Consider the following 16,119-nt stretch of genomic DNA (forward strand, 5'->3'; position numbering starts at 1 on the left):
ACGGCGGGGGCTTGGCCCTTTGAGAACCTATGTCTCAGGACATTGGAGGGAAAAACGTTAAACCTCGCTTTGGTGAAGGCCAGTCTATGTGCAACAGTCGAAAGGGAGGAGATCCATTTAGTTTATAAGCAATTATGTTGATTTCAGGATTTATTTATTTGTTTATTTATTTTGCCAAAATGGTACACAAATGTTTTTGCACTATTTTTTCCCTACCAGGATGGGGCTTTACAAACCATTGGACCAGTGGAGAGACAAGTAACCAATCATTTTTGTTTCCTCTTCTTGGCAGGCCTAGTCACACAACATGTGCATGGTTGGTCCTTAATGCAGGAGCCGGGAAGCTGTGACCCTTCAGACGCTGGAAGCCATTGGAAACATGGTAAAAGTCCTGTCTGTGGTGTCCATTCACAGGTGAAACTTATTGCTGGGCGTTGCAGTGATCTGGTGATGAATATTTGTGTGTGTACCAGCCCTGAAAGCAAACTACAAAACTAAATACATTTTTCTGCACTAGTTATTTCTGAAACGGTCTTCAAGGATCGCCCCACTTACAGCGCATGGCAGTAATCCCACTCTGGAGCTTACCAGAGCATGGATAACTGGGCAAGACTATCCTGGTTCAGGAACAGCAATGGCTGGCGAGAAGCGCTCTTGGGTCTTTTTACACAAGCACAAAGCCAGGTTTCAGCATGTGTGCCTTCAAGAGGGAGCTGCAAGCTACAAGTGTAACTTACGACAAATGTCAAACAGAAATTCAACAGGTGAATCTTTCACCAGAATGCAAAGGTGGTGACCGAGGTGGGGATGTTTTGCTTGCTGTTTAAATGTAGGAGCCCTGCCAGAAAGAAAGAAAAAAGGCAAATCTTGCTATATAAATAGGACTTTAAGGCCATGCCATCCGTTTTGGCTCCTTTGCCACTTGGCCCCCTCCTCTTCCTCACTGCCAGCTATTAGCTGCTTTCTCCCTGGTGTCAAGAGAGACCTAGAGATGCAGCAATGGGGATGGGGAACCTGTGTCTCTCCAGGTGCTGTAAGGACTACAATTCCCATTAGCCCTGACCCTCGGCCATGCTGGATGGGGCTGAAGGGAACTGGAGTCCAGCAACACCTGGAGAAACACTATGATTAAGATTTTGCTTGTGTTTGTGTAATTGATTAATCAACATGGTGCGCCGGCTCAAATATATTCAATCAGTTAACACATGCAGACTAAAAAGTAAAGTACACTGGATAATTTATTAGAGCACCAGATTCTATGTACTTTGTCTTATATCAAGGCAGTCCCAGGCTTGCCTGCTTCTCAGCACACAAAATCTATCAATGTCCAAGAGTATCCGAGAGAAAAGAGTTTTCCGCTGGCTCTAGAACACAAAGCCACATCTTGGCTCTAAGGATGGCATGTTCAGCGCCTCCTCTGACATCATGGGCAAGTCCAGAGTCCAGCCAAGACTATTGGGAATCTTCCTGTTGCAACCATCAATCAAGCCACAGGAGGCCCAAAGAGGTCCATCGTTTCCACCACCAAGCAGAGATGCTCCAGGAAGGAGCTGATGGACACACGCAGAATCCGGGCTTCATCCGCTCTCCATCGACTGCAAAAAAATAAAATATATATATTTTGTGCAGACTGGAACATAAAACGTCAACACTTGCACCACACTTCACAGTCCAATGAACATGCCACTCCTTCTGCCAATATCCTCACTCTATTCCAGTCCTTCAGCTTCCCTTTGACTCTTGGGCAGACTCTGGGCACCTGGTCCAATACATTTGGATGCCAGAAAATATACTGTTTCACTTAATTATTATTATAGCACTACCTGAATGCAAAGGACTCAACAGAGAGGAAGGGAGGAATTATTCTTATTCTCCTCCTCCTCCTCCATATAGTATCATCACCTTCTATAGCACTATACAGAAAATACGAGGGGATAGATCTCTGCCCTGACAGGCTTACAGTTTAAAATTTGGAACAACAGAGGAAGGAGAGGGACGTGGGGGCAGGCGAAGGAGGCGATGATTTGGCTGACAAGTGCTGAGGTTTAGTTAGAGGCCTGGCTGCTGCCTCTAACTAAATCTCATGGTAGACGGCTGCATTGACCCTGGACTTAATGAAGCACAGTGGACCAACACCAGCTGATGACATGGCTCCCCAAATCAACACAGACTGTGGAAACTTCACACTGGACTTCATTCTTCCATTCTTCCTCCAGACTCTGGGTCCTTGGTTTCCAAATGAGATGCAAAAGCTGCTCTCATCAGAAAACAGATTTGGGGAGCCACTTTGTGCTTCCTTCCGCAGATGAGCTTTATGGGGATGCTGACTTCATTTTCCAGCAGGACTTTGGCACCTGCCCACACTGCAAAAAGTACCAAAACCTGGTTCAATGCCCATGGGATTACTGCGCTTAATTGGCCAGCAAATTCACCTGACCGGAACCCCATAGAGAATCTATGGGCCATTGCCAAGAGAAAGATGAGAGACATGAGACTGAGCAATGCAGAAGAGCTGAAGGCTGCTATTGAAGCATCCTGGTCTTCCATAACACCTCAGCAGTGCCACAGGCTGATAGCATTCATGCCATGCCGCATTGAGGCAGTAGTTGATCCAATATTGCTCTATTTGCAATCCTTGTTTTGCTGATTTCATTTAATATTCTAATTTTCTGAGATTGTTAATTTGGGGTTTTCATCAGCTGTACGCCATAATCATCACAATTATAACAAAGAAAGGCTTGACATATCTCGCTTTGCATGTCATGAGTCTATCTCATATATTAGTTTCACCTTTTCAGTTGAATTACTGAAATAAATGAACTTTTCCACGATATTCTAATTTTCCGAGTTTCACCTGTATAGTATCATCGACTTGTATAGCACTTTACATAAAATTCAAGGGGATAGATCTCTGCCCTGACAGGCTTACAGTTTAAAATTTGGCACAACAGAGGAAGGAGAGGGATGTGGGGGTAGGCGAAGGAGGCGATGATTCGACTGACAAGTGCTCAGGTTTAGTTAGAGGCCTGGCTGCTGCAGTGTCCCTGCTCCAAGGGCTTCATGGGAAAGGTGATGGGAGGGAGGGCTTGAAGGAAATAAGTGAGGAGGATGCACAGAGGGGTTCTGAGAGGGGGTACCAGGCATATGGGGCACCAGGGAGGAAAAGGCAGAGTTGTTTCGGGGAACAGAAGACGTCTAGAGGTTGAGGAACAAAGCTCACAGGCAGAGATGTATCTGGATACAAGAATGCTGTCCTAAGGATGGGAGAGCATGACCACAGAGGGCTCTGAAGGCAAGAGCAAGGCGTTTGTGATACATCCGAGGGATGAGCATCATGTTATCGGAGTGGTGTGAGAGATGAATGATTCTGGCAGCTAAGTCAGCAAGGGGAGACAACAGAAAGTCGGGGTGCAGAAGTCTTCATCTCTGCAGGCAAGGGATGATGACAAGGGCATTTCACCAACTTTCATTCACTAGCAGTGGGCACAACCCCCCCCCTTGGGGAAGGGCCCCAGCTCAGTGGGAGAGCAGCCACTTTGCATGCAGATGGTCAATCCCTGATAGGTCTGGGAGCTATGCTTGTCTGTCCCCCTGAAAAACTGCAGATGGTCCTGTGCTAAATGGATGGTAGGCAGATTCCTACGTCCCCAGGAAGTTGTCCTGTGTGCAGAAGCACACTGATCGAAACGCAGGTCTTGCTCAGCACACCACTTCCTGTTACTTGCACCCCACTCTTCCTCCAAATTATGCTCAAAACAACCCTGCAGGGTAGGTCAGGCCAAGACACAGCCTCATTCAAAAGGGTTCAGCTCCAAGGGCCTTCTGGCAGTTCCCTCCTGTGAGAAATGAGGTTACAGAGATCCAGGAAGAGGGCCTCCTTGGTGGTGGCACCTGCCCTATGGAACATCCTCCCATCAGATGTCAAGAAGATAAATATACAACTTTTAGAAGACATCTAAAAGCAGCCCTGTATAGGGAAGTTTTAAATGTTATATATTTTTCTATCTATTGGAAGCTGCACAGAGTGGCTGAGGCAACATGGTCAGATGGGCAGGGTACAAATAATAAAACTGTTGTTGTTTAAACCCTGGTTCAAGTCCAACATGCCATCCAGTACGGCGCCACCTTGTCTCTCATCCTCCTGCAGCTTGTGCAGGAGACCTTCCTGCAGGCTGCACCCAGGACTCAGTGTGCCCCGGCTGCCACCACACCTTGCCTCTTGCAGAAGGGGGCGCCTGGCCAATACTCACACATGCAAGGTGTCCTCTGTCACATCCAGTTCCTTGCTGATCCCTTCTTTGCGGGGCTCAGGGTCAGGGGCCAGGGAGCCCAGCGCAATCTGGGCCAATGATGATGATGGGAAAGGGATCCTCAGCTCACTGATGTTGGGGGTAGCGATAAGGAGCATAAAATGTAAAGAAATCCCCCCCCCACACACAGGCACACACTGCCTACCTTTCCAACAAGAGACACTCTCTCTTATTCAAAGTCACCTTTGTATTCTATGTTTAATATTTCTGGGAGAGCTTCTAGTCCTCATTTCTCTCCTCACAAAGAATCCTGGGCACTGCAGCTTACCCCTCACAAAGCTACAAAGTGCCCATAATACTTTGCGGGTGAAACCCTAGCAACCCATCACCTTGATTTCCCAGCAGCTCTGGAAATGCAACTTAGGTAAAGGTAAAGGGACCCCTGACCATTAGAGGACCGACTCTGGGGTTGCGGCGCTCATCTCGCTTTATTGGCTGAGGGAGCCGGCGTACAGCTGGTCATGTGGCCAGCATGACTAAGCCACTTCTGGTGAACCAGAGCAGCGCACGGAAACTCTGTTTACCTTCCCGCCGGAGCGGTACCTATTTATCTACTTGCACTTTGACGTGCTTTCGAACTGCTAGGTGGCTCCCCGTCACGGGGATTTGAACCGCCAACCTTCTGATCAGCAAGTCCTAGGCTCTGTGGTTTAACCCATAGCGCCACCAGCGTCCCATTCAGAAATGCAACTTAGCACACTGCAATTCATTCAAATGCACGTGGTGGCTCTGCGCTTAGAGTCCCTTCAGCAACACCCTGGCAAGTGATCCACGAACTCCGGCCCCCTTCCTCCCCTCCCAGCAAGACTGCTCAACCTGCCGGATCCTAATCGCACTTCTCATCTGAACCTACAGCACAGGACCTGTTTCTATTTTATTTTTACGGCGCACATCCGGGCTTCCGTTGCAGGACCGGGCGAGGCTTTTGCGCTTCTGGCACCTCAAAGGCGGGTATTGAGGCAGGAGCTGAACTCCCCTTTCGATGTGCAACCGGGGAAACCCATTTCAAGCGCCTTTGCCCCCCCCCCCCGCTTCCTCCAGGCAGGATGAGGCCGCACCCCCCCTCGCTCACGCCCCGCGATCCCGGCGCTGCCCTCCCCCCCAACCTAGTCCGGGAAACTACTGTCCCCCCCCCCCACAAGGAAAGGAGGCCCCGAGCAGCAATGCCCGCCCCTCTTGGAAACAAGGAAGGAGGGGGAACCGCGATGCCTCCCTCCAAGGGACCCAGGCGTCCGAGAGCCCAGCCCGCCCCCTCCTCCGCGGGCGCAATGCTGCTGCTTTCCCGCCGGATACAAGGCGAGGCCTGGCCGGGACACAGCGCTCCCTCCGCCCGCCGCCGCTGCTTCCATCGCCGCCGCCGCCGCCGCTGCCTCCCCCCCCCCTTCCCCCGGGGGTGGATCCCAGGGAGCGGCCAGCCCACGGGGGAGGATCCTTCGGAATCCACCAGCCTTAGCTGTAGCAGCGTCGGAGAGGAGGTGGCGACGAGCAACAGGCGCTTATGAATATGAGAGGGAAATATGCCCAATGTGTGGAGGGTTGGGGATTTTCCGCAGAAGAACAATAAACACAAAAGCAAAACTCGGGAGCATAGCTTGCAAATCGGCCAGTCACTTTTGGTATAAAGTACAGCAATCCCGCCATTTGCGTGCATCTAATTTGCACGTATTCAGCTTCCTACGCTCAGCAGTTGTTGATGTTTAATAAAAAAAATGGGTTTGAAAGGATCTGGGGGGAAAGACTTTGGCAATCTGGCACACCATTGCACCCAATGTGTTTTGACTACGCGCGATTTTGGCCTTAGGTGCGATTCCAGAACACAAGCCCCGCGGAAGTTGCGGGCTTTCTGGTCCACATAATGGGAGCCGGCCCACTGCGGAGGCAGGGCAAAGCACCCGCTTCAGGCGGCAAAAAAAGCAAGAGGCAGCGCTCTGCCCACCCCTTCTGCCACCTTGTGGAACACTCCCTCTTCTGGCTGAGCTTGGCAAGGGGGAGTCTTCCTTTTTTAAAAAAAAAATATTCAAAATTATAACAAGACATATCCAAAAACATAACATCCTTATTTCCCCATTTCCCCCTCCCCCTCCCACACAGACCCCCCCCCCCGACTTCCCTCAGTTCCAGTCTTTGGTTTCTCTAAGAATGCTGTTTTCTGCATGTTACAAAATTATATAGATCCTCAAACTATTTAGCTGATTATTATCAATAAAAAGTTTGTAAATTTTATTCAAAACCAGCCAAGGAGTCCAGTTCGCTTTGTTGTGTCTTCAAATACTTTGTAAAGGGTTCCCATTCATCCTTAAAGTCACAGTTATCCTTGTCCGGTAGCTTATATGTCAGTTTTGCCAATTCTGCGTAGTCCGTCAATTTTTCTTGCCATGATTCTTTAGTTGGGGTTTCTTCAGTCTTCCATCCTTGTGCTACCAGAACTCTCGCGGCCGTTGTCACATACATGAAGATGTTTTTCAACTTTTTTGGCAGGTCTTTCCCTACAATCCCCAACAAAAATGCCTCGGGTTTTTTAACAAATGTAAAATGGAAAATTTTCTTCAATTCGTTGTATATCATTTCCCAAAAAATTTTAATTACCGTACCTTACAATCCCACCACATATGATAAAACGCCCCCTCCTTTTCCTTCCAACATATATTTGAACTAGCTTTGTACATTTTCCCTAACTGCACTGGTGTTGTGTACCATCTGTACATCATCTTCATGTAATTCTCCTTCAGTAGGGAACAATCTGTAAATTTTAAGTCGGTTTTCCATAATTTTTCCCAATCATCCATCATAATGTTGTGACCTACATCTTGTGCCCATTTAATCATAACTGATTTTACCTCTTCATCTTTCATCTCCCATTCTAATAGTATGCTGTATGCGGCCTTCAGTAGTTTCACTTTCCCTTCAATCACTTCCGTTTGAAACCTAGATCTAGTATAACTAAATCCTTTCTTGCTGTCTTCTTTATGTGTTTCATATAGTTGTCAATAATGCAACCAACTCTGAGAGTGGTCTTTGATCTCATCATAATCTCTTAATTTCCATTTTCCAACATGTTCCTTTAATAAATCAGCATATGTGAGCCATTTTCCTTTCTTTCCAAGTGGTTTGAGCAGTAATGCTTCATGTGGTGAGAGCCACCATGGGGTCTTTTGTTCCAATAAGTCTTTGTGGTTTTTTTTTAAAGATATTTATTGAAATTTTCAAAAAATAGAGAAAAAACAAAAAAAGTAAAAAAAACCAAAAAAACCCACACACATAGAATTTGCATTCCTTACTTTCAATAACATATTTCCCTGACTTCCCCACACCTCCCCTTCTTGTATTCCAGATCAGTTTTTAGTTCAGCAAGTTCTTATCCCCTAATTTTACTTTATTATATTTAATTCATTTTAGTTAACCAATTTTAACATAAACCTCAGTCCTTATACATCAGTACTTATTCTTAATATCTTTTTCTAAGGTCGACCCCAATTCCCTTTCACGAGTTCCCCATTTTTATATAAGTAGCAAAACAAAAAACAAAGAAACAAAGTATAATTGTAACCCTTTGGATTCCCAAAGCCCCACTCCCCGCCTTTCCCGGTTTCGAACCCCAACAAATGTCCATCAGTCTATCTGCTGTCAGCCTGGTGACCTCACGTCCGAGGCTCTTAATTCTCTCTCAATTCCTCTCTGCCGGTTTTTTTTGATAGTCCTTTATATTAAACACCAAATCTCGGAGAAGCTCTGTCCCAATAAGGTCCATGTTTCTTCCAGCCAGACCTCCATATTTAAAAATGTAACCCAAATCTTGTTTCTTACTTCTTTTAAGTCCAAATGTCCCAAAAACTCCAGCTTCCACTTTAGTCAAGTTTGTAATCCATAGGTCTTCAGATCTCCACATGAGGAGATCTCTCCATTCCTCATTTTTCAATTCAAACCAGATTTTCATGATCCCATTCTTATTTTCCTTTATATCCATCTTAGCAGGCCTCTGGCTCTCCTTAATCATCTGCGGCATTATAGCTCCTCCTTCCTTTCCCTCCAAATCATCATATATCTCTTTCCCCACTTTCTCAAATTTCTCAGATTTCTTTTCTTGTTCAGCTGCAGAGATTTTTAGTTCAGCTACAAAAACTTTTTGTTCAGATACAAAGACTTGAGTCAAGTCCCTTCCAGATTCAGCAAGTTTATTTACTGTTTCATTCAATGTTGTGACATTTGTAGCCAAAACATTACCTTGTTCTTGTAACTTTCCCAGGAGAAAGAATGCCCTCTCCAGTTCAGTCAGTATTTTTCCACTTGCAGCCATTCTTGTAATGTCCCAGAGCCCCCTCTAGAGGAGTTCTGGTTACTTAGTATTCCTTCCAGTTCCAATCCAAAAGTCAAATTAGCTTTTTCTCTTTATTTTCAACAATTTATTACCTGAATGTAACAAATATAACCAGCAAAGACAACAGAAACAAAGTTCTCTTTTTTCCCCAGCTTTGACAGCTAGTTTGACAGCTGTCAAAATCTTCTATGTCTCTTCGACAGGCTCTCTCACGGATCGCTCCCGGGTCCTGGGGGGGGTGACGGTTCCACTCTCAAAATTAACTCTTATCCTCCAGCAAATTCGCTTATACTGCCAAAACGTGAAATTAATTACTTTTATCCTCTTAAAGAGAAGGTGTTCTCTCAACCTTAGTTATCTAGTCCTTGCTTTAAGATGTTTACAAGGCGGGGAGACGGACTTCCTCTTTGCACCTTACCCGATCGTGCCAAATCCAAAAAAGAAATTTTAAGTCCAATTTCCGTATTACTCACTGGTTGTTACTTTTAGTCCAAATGTTCAAAGGAAGAAGTCAGCGCTCTCCGACCATGGCATGCGGCTTCACTCTGTAGGGGAAGCAGTCGACTCACAGCACCGCGCCGCTCCCTGTCCCCCGTTCCGAAGCCTTTAAAAAGGCTCCTTCGCGGGTCAGGGGGGGCGCAAATGGTGCCCGCCGAGTCACCAGGTCCACAGGCTTCAGCGCCTGTGGTTTCTGAGGGTCCCCGCGTCACCGCCGCGGCAGGACCCGTCCCCTACTGAGCAGATTCCCTCCGGAACTCGGAGGGAATCCGCCATTAGTCGATCGCGCTAACCCGGAAGTCTGTGCAGGTGTTCCAATAAGTCTTTGTATGTCTCCCATACTCTCATTAGTGATTTCCTGATTATATGGTTGTAAAAACTTCTATGAACCTTCCCTTTCCTGTACCATAAGTATGCGTGCCAGCCAAATCTGTTGTCAAGTCCTTCTAGTTCTAATGCCTCTTGCTTATCCAATCTCATCCAGTCCCTGATCCATACCAAACAAGCAGATTCATAATACAATTTAAGGTCTGGGAGGGCAGATCTTTTACATCTGTAAGTATTTTATGTTTTATCCTTGGCTTTTTGCCCCCCCCAGATAAATCTTGAAATCTCTTTCTGCCATTTTTTAAAGCATTCATCTTTCAGGATGACTGGTATTGATTGAAAAAGAAATAGCATTTTTGGCAACACATTCATTTTAATCGCCGATATTTTTCCTAACATTGAGAGATTCATTCTGCTCCATATTTCTAAATTTCTTTTTACCTCAAGCCAAATTTTTTCAGTTATTTTTAAATAGGTTTCTATTTCTTGATGTTAACCAAATCCCTAAATACTTAACATTTTTATGGACTTCTATCTCAATGTTTTGTTCTAATTCGGTTCTTTCTTCTTCCTTCATGTTTTTAACTAATAATTTAGTTTTATTCCTATTTAGCTTAAATCCTGCCACTACCCCAAAATTCTGAATTTTTTCTGTTACTTTAGGGAGTAAAGTTTTAGGTTCTTCCACTGTTATCACTAGGTCATCTGCATACACTTTTAACTTGAATTCACTTTTCCCAGTTTTTACACCTGTAATCTGGGAGTCTTCCAGTGTGCGGCAGGAGCGAGGGTCACATAATGGCAATTAATTTGTTGCTGATTTTAGACCTCTGCATAGTGAAACGGGTTGCAGCAAGGAAACTACTGTCCTCTGTCAGGGGAGAAATCTGACACACAAGAAAATGCAGATGGAACTTTGGTCCCATTCACCCTATAAAGTGGTACCTTGGGTTACAGACGCTTCAGGTTACAGACTCCGCTAAACCAGAAATAGTGCTTCAGGTTAAGAACTTTGCTTCAGAATGAGAACAGAAATCGTGCTCTGGCGTTGCGGCGGCAGCAGGAGGCCCCATTAGCTAAAGTGGTGCTTCAGGTTGAGAACAGTTTCAGGTTAAGTACGAACCTCCGGAACGAATTAAGTACTTAATCTGAGGTACCACTGTACATTTAAAACACATGGCTTCCCCAGAGGATTCTGGGAACAGTAGTTTCTTAAATGTGCTGAGCATTGTAGCTCTGTGATGGGTAAACTATAATTCCTATGATTCTGGGTGTGTGGGTGGGACCATGTGCTTTAAATGTGCTTTGCATCTATGCCTTGGCTGTGACCTTTCACACATGCTTGATTTTCTGAGAAAGCTGTAAAAACAAAACAGAGATTTATGAGTACTGCTGTAGATTTATGGTGATCATGATGGTTTATAGAATCATGTATAACATTCCAAGTTGTTCTCTGGCCAGGCCAGAGCACTTCTGTGGCATGTTACCAGGCCCAGAACATTGGTACCAAATGAGTGTCACATTTAGTGTCATATGCACTTCATTCTAATGCAGTAATATTGGAATTTTCTCAAAGGGGAATTACACACACTAAAATAAATATTGGAAGAGGAATTGTGAGTCATTGGTGCTTCCATTCCCAAGTATACATTGTGTGTGTGTGCGTGTGTGTGTGTGTGTGTGTGTGTGTGTGTGTGTGTGCCGTTCCCTTCAGCACCATACTGCCCTGAAGAAAGAAAGAAATTTCCACAAACTAATGTGGAAAATGTTGCAAAATGCATTTCTGGCCCTCCTGAAGATCTGGGTGGATAGTTCTTCTGATGCCTGGGTATCCCTGACTTGCAGTGGCTCTGGAAGGATCTTTCTTAGCAGCCCTGTCTGGAAATGAACTGGGACCCCACCTCCTCCATACAAAGCATGCACTCTGAAACGGAGCTCTAGCCCTATCCCAACGTGCACTTACTAGGGAGTAAGTCTTTCTTCAAAGTAAACTTACTTAGGGTCAAACTGCATTCCTCGTGATCAGGAGAAAACAATAGGGCCTGACAATGTTGCATCCCTAGATAACCCCGATTGCAGAAATTGGACATGTGTTTGCTTAGAGTGGCCATTGACACTTGGCCAAAGGAATGGACACCAGTTTGCATACGCTGTGTGTAGATGCACATTTATTAGTAATTTGTATTCTACTAAGTCATAGTCACTGAAACCACTGACTTAGCTGAATATATATTACCTTGAGTATGTCTGATGTGTTAGGTCACCCTTTAATTCTACAGGGGAATATTATACATCTCACTGCAGTGGGGACGACTGTGGCCTAGGTGGTTGTGCTTAGTCTGCTGTTGATGCGCAACTTCAGTGCCCCTGCTCTTCCTTCTGTATCTTTCAGCCAGACCTGGAATGCTCGGCCATTCAAAAAGAGGACACCTTCATACAGAGAACTGTCACCAGTCCACATCTTAAGCCTCTGATAGCCCTGAAAATTGACAACTGTCTTCTGTAAAATAGGACACCTGAGCATCTTATATTTGCTTTTCTTCTTCTGCTAATGAGTGAATGTCATGCCATTTCTTCTTTTATCCCGGCCTTTTCCACATTCTGAATAATCTATATAGGATCCGTTTGTTTGTATATTTAGGTTACTTTCTAAACAAACAATGCAAAAATAAGAGACAGTCTTTTATATATATAAAGTATATATAAAAGAAGTAAGTATTTTGCTCCCTATGGCAAGGAGTGCTAGGATGGGAAGCATCCATGTAATCCACCTTGTCTTAGACACACACCAGTGATGCATCAGAGGAGCACTTTGCGCCATTTAGTTCTTAAGGGGGAGAGATAGATAAAGAGAGAGAGAGAGAGGTTGCATTGGAAGTAAGCAGAGACACCGCAGGGGCTTGAACCCCGTCCTGGAAACCAGGAGCGCCAACCACCAGCGTCTTTTGCTTTTTTTTGGCCAATGCAACAAGGTGAAAAGCAAAACCTGAGAGAACACTCTGAATACAGAATGTTCTCTCAGGAAAAAAGAAAACCCTTAAGAATTATGAAGTTGCAGACAGAACACAATCAAGGTTTTATCCCTTGCCATTAGCAAAGGATATTCACCTAGATGTCTTTACGCCACAGAGTGCCATGTTGACTGCCATTCATTTGCAGGGCAGAACAGAGAGACTGGTTCCAGTCTTCAAACTCTGCCTTTATGCTCACCTTTTTGTATCTTCCTCCGAAGTGCGAATTCATGGGCCTGGAAGTTCCTTCTGCTGGTCTGTGAAAAGCAATCTGGACTCATTAGTTTGTCCCCGGCCCTTTCCCACCAATTCCAGAGAAATGTTTTTGGAACACAGCTGTTCTTACTGACCTGACTTCTGCAGGAAGAGCTGGCTTCACCTGAGTGTGGTGGGCTCTTGGTCAGAACTGTGAAGAGATCAAGTGGGGGGAAATGGAGAAGCCAGCACAAAAGGATTGTACTGAAAAAGATCACTGAATTGTGGAGTATGAAGTTCACTTGCCGTTAAGTTTCCTCAAGGGTTGCAAAATTCTACTTCTTGTGTCACTGAGATGCACCTGGAAGAGACTAGGGTCTTGAGCAGCCCTCCCCTCCAGACACAGGAGCATAAACAGCCGGTTACCTAAAGCAGGCAGTCAAGACGCAGGTGTCTCTCAATCCTGCACTGCAGATGGTCACTTGATGTATCAAGAGCTCTGACACTGCCTTTTGTCAATGGAGCAGATCTGCTTCCGGCACAGGTAGCTCTGTGAGGTCTGTAAAAAAAAGAGCTGGAACAAAACAAGGCTGGCTGTCCCACCCAAAGATGTACCTTATTGTGTGGTGATGGCACAGGAAAGGGCCTCCCCTGCAGTGGTGTCCCAACAAGAGAAGTCCCTCCAGGTAGAAGCACGGAGAGCGACCGCATTAGGCTTCCGAGTTCGCAGCTCTTCTGAAACAGGGATTGAATAACCAATGTTGCTCAATACAAGCTCTTTGGAATATTTAGTTTGCATATTTGATGGATGATTCCATTTAGAGCCTACCTTTTCTCCAACAGGCTCAGGGTGCTTGCATGGTCCCCCTCACTGCGACCTGAAAGAATCTTTGTACAAAGAGTTGCAGGCAGAACACAACAGAGATTTTCCCCTCAGCCAAGCACAAGATACTCACCTAGTTGACCTTCAGCCAGAAGACACACAACTGTATTGCTGGTATAATTACTATAGAGCATTTAGAGATTACTTGTTAGTTATTAGTGCCTATCGCCACCTCTGAGAATTCAAAAGTCTTTTTTAATAGAAGCTACGATTGCGGTTGAAGGTAACCAACTGAGAGGTTACAGGCAAAGGAAGCAGTTTGCTACACCAGGTTTTAAATATATTACCTTAGGAACAGAAGTACTGACGAGGATCCAGATTTTAGCGTTTGTTAAAAACCCAGCAACTATCAACCCTATCATGCAAGTTTTCACCAAAAAGCCAGTAATACAATTTGGATCAAATTAAATTTCGAATAGTCTCAGCCTTTATGGATCATGTTCCCGGCATTCAACAGACATACCGGTACCCCAGGCAAAGAAAATTCGGAGTCAAATGCCTCCTTTATCTACAGGATTTAGGGGTACAGACGTCTATTCCAAAATGTTTCACAAATGTGGGTTATGATTTTGTGTGCCCTCTCTGGTCATTAGTGGAACAATCAGCCACCCCCTTATGTATGAGTAAAAATGGCCAGAGAGTCGTGATTCATAAGATTTCAAATATTTTCTCAGTCATTTCAGCCTTGCCATTAGCAGAAAAAAATTCTGCCCTTTATGTACAGGAAAAAATGGTCACGGCTCATCCTTCCTAATTGTGAATATTTTTGTGCTTAAACGTTTGCTGGACTTTTTTTGCTTAAAAATGGCTGGCAAAATGGTGAAAACCTCTCTTCACTCCAATTCCTCTACCAGGCCGCCTCTCCCATTGCCATCAGTAGATTGACCCTCAAAATGCCTTATTTGCTTTTTCACACTGAAATCAGCAAGGCAACTGTTACAGACAAAAGAAGCAGTTTGATGCATCAGCTTTTAAAACGGGTATTCTAAATGGGTATTCTACCTTAGGAACAGAAGTACTGGCGAGGATGCAAAATGCTGGCACGTTTGGAACCTTTTGGATTTATACACATCTGAAGGAACCAAAACTCAACAATATTTTGGTGACCCTCTTCTGCAGTTGCCCAGTAAGTACAATTTGTTTGGCTTCATATGCCAAATGCCACCACTTTTAAGCAGCTGCTCAAGAGGGTTTGTTATTCTACTCCTTGGAAGCCACAATATACATAAAATTAAGTTCTGCCCATTAGCCAAGGAGCTTATCTATAGTCCCCAAGAAGCTATCACAAAATGGCGGCAAAGCATTTTTGTCAACAAGGCAATCTGAGCTAAAATGAAATTAAATGGAACTATGTTGTCTTCTGCGCCTCTGCTTTGCTCTTTATCACATGCACAGCTTTCTTTCCCCCTGGATCCCCCTGGATCCCGTTAGATCCCCCTACCCTTCTCACTTCTAAGTCTTACCTGTGTTAAAATCTTACCCGTCTTGGTTTTTCCAACTTCTGGAGCGAGGTTCTGGAGCGAGTGGTCGCAGACCAGATCCAGGTGCTCTTGGAAGAAGCTGTTTTTCTGGATCCACTTCAATCAGGGTTTAGGCCTGCTTTTGGCCCGGAAACGGCCTTGGTCACCCTGCACCTCTGGCGAGAGACAAGGGAAGGCGCTCAGTGACCCCCAGTGCCCTCCATCAGCTTCGGCTGGTGGCCCAGTTGCGCCCCTCTCTGGACAGGGATAGCCTGATTCCTGCTGTCTCTGCTCGGGGAACCCCTTCTTGGGTCGTTCTTTCTGTTTTGATTTTGTACATTTGATATTTTATGTGAGCCGCCCTTAGACCTTCGGGTATAGGGCGGCATAGAAATTCAATAAATAGTAACAACAGTAATGATAATAATAACTTCGGCAACAGAAACGCCAGCCTTCTTTTTATGAAATGGCTTCTCCAGTTGCCTTTTAAAATAAAAGCCTTCTATTTTCTGCAATTATTCTTCACTCGGCTTGAAGCAGACTTCATCTCCACCTACCCTTTCCTCTGCTCTTTTGTACATCCAAAGACTTGTTGGTCGAAAGGGAAATAAACTTGATTTTGCCCCTCACGTTCCTTCATGTGTCTTTGTTTTCCCTTGGCTTTTCTAGTCTTCAGGTGTATCTGCTTTTCTTGATTCTCTTTAAAATCTTCATCTTGGTGTTTTTTATGAGGTTTCCGTTTAAATTCAGCTTGGCTATGCTTTCTTTTGGGGGCTTTCTCAAAGTCCAGCATCTGTCCAGCATCTCCCTGTTTTACTATGATTAATTCTTTCTTGGTCTTCTTGTTTTCTTTCAGTTTCCTTTAAATTTAAAATGTATTGCGTCTCCTAACACTTTTTAGGGAGTTACTGAATCTATTTAGCTTCTGTCTGTCTGTCTTGTCTATCATCTACAAGCAACATTTAAAATTGTCAACTCTGGAGATCACAAGTGAACATTTGTTGTATCCCTTTTTAAAGTTGTAAATAACAACTTCAGCTCTGACCAGTGAGAGATTTAAAACCAGTATTATAGCCAGGGACAGTCTCACTCCCTAGACTCTGGCTCGCTCCTTCCACCA

At 44.9% G+C, this 16,119-nt stretch overlaps 1 protein-coding gene and 1 long non-coding RNA gene across 4 annotated transcripts; both read right to left on the minus strand.

The window, feature by feature from the left end:
• Positions 1-1,220: 1,220 nt before the first annotated feature.
• On the minus strand, positions 1,221-5,766 carry LOC310752408 (EKC/KEOPS complex subunit LAGE3-like). The gene is made up of 3 exons (XM_083592543.1): positions 5,604-5,766; positions 4,251-4,379; positions 1,221-1,595 (listed from the first exon to the last, which is right to left on the minus strand). Exons 1-3 carry the CDS (start codon positions 5,657-5,659, stop codon positions 1,484-1,486), a joined length of 297 nt encoding a protein of 98 aa, XP_083448669.1. The 5' UTR covers positions 5,660-5,766; the 3' UTR covers positions 1,221-1,483.
• A 743-nt stretch (positions 5,767-6,509) lies between these two features.
• Positions 6,510-16,096, minus strand: LOC310752411. 3 transcript variants are annotated; one of them, XR_014542941.1, is made up of 5 exons: positions 15,020-16,096; positions 13,083-14,472; positions 12,812-12,920; positions 12,661-12,718; positions 6,510-6,796 (listed from the first exon to the last, which is right to left on the minus strand). It is a non-coding gene; the product is annotated as an uncharacterized lncRNA (long non-coding RNA). The 3 variants fall into 3 exon arrangements; XR_014542942.1 differs by lacking the exon at positions 6,510-6,796 and adding an exon at positions 11,807-12,060; XR_014542943.1 differs by lacking the exon at positions 6,510-6,796 and adding an exon at positions 12,175-12,277.
• Positions 16,097-16,119: the final 23 nt, after the last annotated feature.

The sequence above is a fragment of the Podarcis filfolensis genome, assembly GCF_964270895.1.
Source record: "Podarcis filfolensis genome assembly, chromosome: 17".
NCBI lineage: Eukaryota > Metazoa > Chordata > Lepidosauria > Squamata > Lacertidae > Podarcis > Podarcis filfolensis.

What these genes read in the sequence shown, in the direction of transcription:
- LOC310752408 (XM_083592543.1), bottom strand. Translation starts at nt 5,659, where the DNA reads ATGGAAGCAGCGGCGGCGGGCGGAGGGAGCGCTGTGTCCCGGCCAGGC. An exon ending in TCCCGGCCAGGCCTCGCCTT is followed by an intron (nt 4,380 to 5,603) that starts GTATCCGGCGGG and finishes CCCCAACATCAG; the next exon opens with TGAGCTGAGGATCCCTTTCC. An exon ending in ACAGAGGACACCTTGCATGT is followed by an intron (nt 1,596 to 4,250) that starts GTGAGTATTGGC and finishes ATTTTTTTGCAG; the next exon opens with TCGATGGAGAGCGGATGAAG.